This window comes from Scaptodrosophila lebanonensis, unplaced genomic scaffold, assembly GCF_003285725.1.
Source record: "Scaptodrosophila lebanonensis strain 11010-0011.00,11010-0021.00 unplaced genomic scaffold, SlebRS2 tig00000092-arrow-pilon, whole genome shotgun sequence".
NCBI lineage: Eukaryota > Metazoa > Arthropoda > Insecta > Diptera > Drosophilidae > Scaptodrosophila > Scaptodrosophila lebanonensis.
Genome location: NW_022060566.1, coordinates 4,020,771 through 4,026,346, shown reverse-complemented (window position 1 = coordinate 4,026,346; position 5,576 = coordinate 4,020,771). Strand labels below are relative to the sequence as shown.

General features: G+C 39.4%; 1 protein-coding gene across 1 annotated transcript; it reads left to right on the top strand.

Moving 5' to 3' along the window:
• The first annotated feature begins 3,811 nt into the window (after nt 1-3,811).
• Nucleotides 3,812-4,848, top strand: LOC115627071 (carbonic anhydrase 7-like). The gene has a single exon (XM_030522619.1). It carries the CDS (start codon nt 3,833-3,835, stop codon nt 4,820-4,822), a length of 990 nt encoding a protein of 329 aa, XP_030378479.1. The 5' UTR covers nt 3,812-3,832; the 3' UTR covers nt 4,823-4,848.
• The last annotated feature ends 728 nt before the right edge of the window (nt 4,849-5,576 follow it).

The following is a 5,576-nucleotide window of genomic DNA, read 5'->3' as shown; positions in this document are numbered from 1 at the left end:
TATTATTTGCATGTCCGAAGGTTATTTTAAAATACCGAAAAAATAAAATAATATAATTTATTGTCAATAAAAATGGACGCCAAATTGATGCTGATATGAAACAAACTAGATTATTTTCAAGACAGCACCAAGGACAACACTCCCGATTATTGAAAAAGATGCACTTATTTTCCACACACAGCGTTAAAAAATATATGGTTTCTGTAAATAAAAAAGAGTTAAAAAGAGTTTTAGTTGAAAGCTTTTTAAAAATTCTATTCTTTAGTTGAATCTGACCAAAAGGTAGAGCTAAGAGCTAAGCTGTCGATTGAAAAAGATGAAGTCAATATAAAGTCGATGGTTCTTTCAGAAAAGGTTTTATGCACATTGGTCGGAATTGACAAAATTTTAACATATCTAACTATCTAAACATTTTTAAAAAGGAAGAACCAAACGAGATTACCAATGTCTAGGAGCTTTTGTTTTGTACAACTGTAAAGAAAAGCCGAGTATTATACTCTGTTGTTGAAAGCCGCAACTTTATTAATTTACCAGAGATTAGTGAACCATTGCGTATTTCGGCTGCAATCTGGTTAGCCTAATTATGGGACTTGGCCTTGTTTCGTCGAGTTTGTTTCCTCTTTATCAGGAGTCCTGATTGTATCTTTCTGTAGATGGAGTTGATATATCTGTAAATTTTCCCTGTAACCAGCGGAACATCGTGACTGCGTAACTGCATTTCATCTATCGGTTTCGTAATCTCAATGTTTAAATATATGTATGTACATTTGTTGGAAATGTTATCCAAATGCGACAGGCTGATCAATGAATTCTGATTCAAGAGTGATTTTATGTATATACTTGTATATTTAAGGAGAATTCTAGCTATATTCTCGCTATATAAGCAATATGTTTGTCCTATTAAAGTCGCTTTGAAAATTGCTTTGACACTGCCCTGTACGACCATCATATTGGAAAGATCCTTTATTACTTTAAAAACAGTAGGAAGATAGGCGGGTTTCTGTTTGTTTATTTTTTTTTTTTAAATAAGTAAAATGAATATGGTTTTTTAAATTTATTTAAATATTTATAACGTGTGTATGCCTTAAAAATAAAATGCAAAATTAAGTAGTTACAAATTAAGTACAAGTTTTAAGATATTATCATTTATCCTGTGAAATAGATTTAAAAATGGGGTTAATGCCAGTTGGATTTTAACCGCTGTAAGTAATTCAAGAATTTTCAGCCAGCAGAAAATATGTCTTCAACATTTAGGAAACATCTAAAAAACATATATCGTTTATAGACCACAATTATGTGTCTACAAATAGTCTTTGGTTTTTCTTTATTTTTATTGTTCAATCCCCTATTATTTATTAACCGTTTGCTGGCAGCTGATTTCGTTCAATCAGCAGACTTTTGAGAGCTGCCACAGTTGTCACCAAATTATTATACTTACTTGTATTATTAAGTTGTTATTTATGGACTTTATGGCAAGGAAAACAAACCTTTTGATCATACATACAAGTACATGTAAGGAACAAATAGAGTCTGATTGAATGTGTCGTTGAAGAAAGGAAGAAAGAAGCCACATTGTAGCTATTTGTTGTTACAAAACGTCAACAGAACTGACAGAGAACTTCTGCTCATTCCCCTCCTACTATTTGCTCGCTTTGAGAAAAATCAGAAGAGGTTTATTTATTTTCATTAGCTAATGGACGAAAGGCACTTGGAATTCATAAATGCTATCAAAAATTCTATTTGCTTTGTTCATCGAACTGGCGATGTTTTCTTTCTACCTTGAAGGCATACAGCTTTTGTGTGTGGAGCATGCTCTTCTAATTACCCCTCCCCTCCGCCATTCTCCATTGCTGCCAAGCTAAACACACACCCATACACATGCCCGTATATGCGTCACACAATCGTTGCAATGTGTGGCACACATACTCGTACATGTGTGACAACAACACAACGGGGCAGCAGCAATGTTGCATGAAAAACAACAAGCATAACAACACCAATGCGTCATTGAGCTCCCATTGGACAGTGGCAGAGCGAAATGGAATGGTCGGTGGGTGGTGGGTGGTGGTAGGAGGTTGATGGGGAGGGGGAGGGAGAGGGGGGGGGGATTGGAACGGCCCGGCACGGCACGGCACTTGGTCTACAATGCCGCGTAAAAGTTGCCAATATTGTCGCAACGCGGTCCCAAAGCGCACGAGCAACGGATGTCATGTTAATGTGTTCGCAGACAGACAAACTGACACACACAATACACACACACACACGCACACACACACACACACGCACACACATCCTCAAAAAAAGACTTGCTCCTCGCTGCTCGCTCGCATGCACTCGTATGTTTGCATTGTGCTTGTCAATGTGTTTGCTTCTGTTTGAGTTTGTATTTATAACGTGATATGTCGACATTTTGTCGTGTAATTAAATTTCCTGTTGCAGGGAAAGCGTTGCGTTGCAGACACTCTTTCGCACACACACACACACACACACTGGACACTGGACAAACCATTTAAATGTTTCAATTTTTACAATTCTGCTTTGAGTTCGACTCAGCAGCGGCGGCGGCGGCGGCGGCGGCAGCTTGTAAATCAACACTAAAAAATAAAAATAAAAATCTTGTATACCCTGCACTCTCGAAACGCAATTCGTTATTGTGGAATCGTTCGGTTGTATGGAACAGCACAAAAATATACAGAGGCCTGCCAGTACCCGACCCATTTCCGATTACTCTTCAAAAGTGAAACGATTGCAATTCCGACTTGTTCTTAATTTGCTGTTTCCGCCTCCAATTGAAATCGCAATCGATTTCGCTTTTTAATTTCATTCCCGATCGTTTTCATTTCCATTCGATGGCAGCAAACAGACTATTTTTCGTGAATATACAATTCTGGACTTAAAATGGAACTATGTACTTACTTTACTTTACTTTAAGCAAACATTTAATTTTCAATTAACTTGCAATTGGCTTACTCTTCAACCAAATGAAGAACAGTGCGGCTCAATTCTATTGCTTTTGCTTTGGCGAAACGCCAGGCAAGCAAGCAAACAATTATTATTTATTCATAAATCTCCTAAATATATTATATATTATAATATAAATAAATGAAAAATGTAAAGCTTAAGCTAAGAAAATTGCTGAATAAATCAGTCGTTTTCCGACACCAAGCTATTGAGATCAACACTTGATGCCTGTAAGATACCAAGCATCATCAATTGTATCACCAAAGTTGTTCGACTGATTTATCTAAGTTGGAGAAATTGCAATTTTATGCTCTTTTTATAATCTTTTTTAATAACTTGCGCAACTCTTGAAACTTTGCAACTAATGCTTACTTCTTATATGTCACCTAGTAATACTTATTAAATGCAGAAAAGTTTATTCGAACTGAAGTTATAACTGGAAATGTAATTCTCATCTTCTTCGTATCCTACATATGCTCATAAGCTCATTTTTATACTCTGTACATAAACTCTACGAGAGTATACATATTAGGTATTAAGTATACAAGTATACTTGTACATTCTTGATCATCATGACAAGACGAGTCGATCTATGTCTGTCTGTCTGTCTGTCTGTCCGTCCGTCCGTCTGTCCGTTTGAACACCAAGATCTCGGAGACTATAAGAGATAGAGAGACCAAATTTGGCATGCCTTATGCCTTATGTGTGCACACTGTGCAAGTTTGTTTTGTTTTTTGATTTTGATGCTTGGGCATGGGCCCGGCAGGCGTTGAATTTGTTGTTAGAGACACACAAAATTCAGTCAGCACAGTTTGGTTCAGTTCGGATCAGAAAAGGTAATTTATTTACTCAGAACAAACGAACGAACGGAATGGAGTGCAGCACCGCTGAGTTCTTTATGATACCATTTTGCTGGTTCTCGGAACTCTTCTGCACCATCACCGAGAGTAAGATCTTCATGGTCTTGCTAGCCATAATACTCGCAAAGCTTGTCCTCATCAATTTAAGCGCTTGCTACGCCATTTCCCAGAATGAGGGCCCTAGGCAAATGGAGCGAGCTTTGCAGATGGATGACGTGAGTAACAGCCACATCTCAAACTACGATTACGGTCCCACACATGGACCGCACACCTGGCAAGCGGAGCCAAACAATCAGAGTCCCATCAACATAGATCCACGATGCGTCGATCGGGTCGCCTTCAGTACGGCATTGATATGGTCCCATTATGATGATATACCCGTGGGCATCCACCTGGAGAACAATGGACGCACTCTGCTGCTGCGTGCCGCCTTCAATTCGCCGACGCCCAGCATCTCTGGCGGCGACCTCCTCAGCCGCTTTGAGTTCCGAGAGATCTCGTTCCGCTGGAGCAGGCACAACACGGGGGGCTCCGAGCACGCCATCGATCATGCCCACTTCCCTCTGGAGATGCAATGCATGCATTCGAACTACTCGAGCGACGGCTCCAGCACCTCCAGTCGCGTCATCCTGATGCTCTCCTATATATTCGAGGTGTCTGAAGAGAATCCCTATTTAGATGCGCTCGTCCAGCATTTGGTGGTGGTACAGCGAGCAGGTCAGTGTGTGGAAGTTCCGCCCTTTCCTTTGGGCTATTTGATGCATGCGTTCTACACGCGCTTCTACAGCTACCATGGCTCACTGACGGTGCCACCCTGCCATCGTGGTGTCGAGTGGTTCATCTACCCAATGCCCATAGCCATTGGTGCCCGGCAACTCAATGAGTTCCGTCAGTTGCGGGACCATAATGGAGCTCTCATTGGTCCAAATGCTCGACCGGTTCAGCCACTCTGCGGTCGCACTGTGAAATATAATACATTCGTAGCTAGATCCCGCCGATAGCCAACACTTAAGCCACGATCTATATATGAAGCTTAACTCAGTTAACAGCTTTTTAAAAAAATAGCTTTAATGTAATATGAAATAAAGTTGTGTTGCTTGTGTTTCGAGTAAAGTTAATTATTCTGAAAAACAATTTGTTCCTTTCGAGTCTGGTACATAAATGTTGGCATATCTTGCAGGGCGTTACTTGCAAGTAACCCGAAAGCTCGCATAGCTCGACGGTTACTAATGATGGGTTCTTCAGACGTGCGTGAGTCACTCTCGTGAGCACAATTAGAACTGAACTGAAATCCAATAAGTGTAGAAAAAGGAGAGTCGAAAATTTGTCCGTGAATAAGTTCCCTTCTCCAAAAATATTACAATATAATCTCGATATTCAACACTGCTTATTTTTAAATTTTATTTTTTTTTATTCCTTCGACAAACAACACTCTCGATGTAAAACCAGGCAGTCTCCAATTGTAATTTCTCAGATACACAAAAGAGCTATATTTGCAAATAGCAGACTTTGTTGAAATGTATTTTTATATATTGTTTTGCTAAACAATGAAATGGTTTTGATGCACCTTATTTGAATGCTCGTAACGCCGAAACCCTAGTTTTTTAAGCCAACTTGCAGCCTTGGTTGAAATTCGTTTATGCATGTGAAAAAAAAAAAACGCAGACGTTCATGGCTTGATGTTGGCTGCTGGTGCAAAAAAAAAAAAAGAAGACAAACTCTCTTGTTCAAATATCGCTCATACGCCTCGTAAAC

Coding starts and splice junctions, on each gene's coding strand:
- LOC115627071 (XM_030522619.1), top strand. CDS start 3,833: ATGGAGTGCAGCACCGCTGAGTTCTTTATGATACCATTTTGCTGGTTC.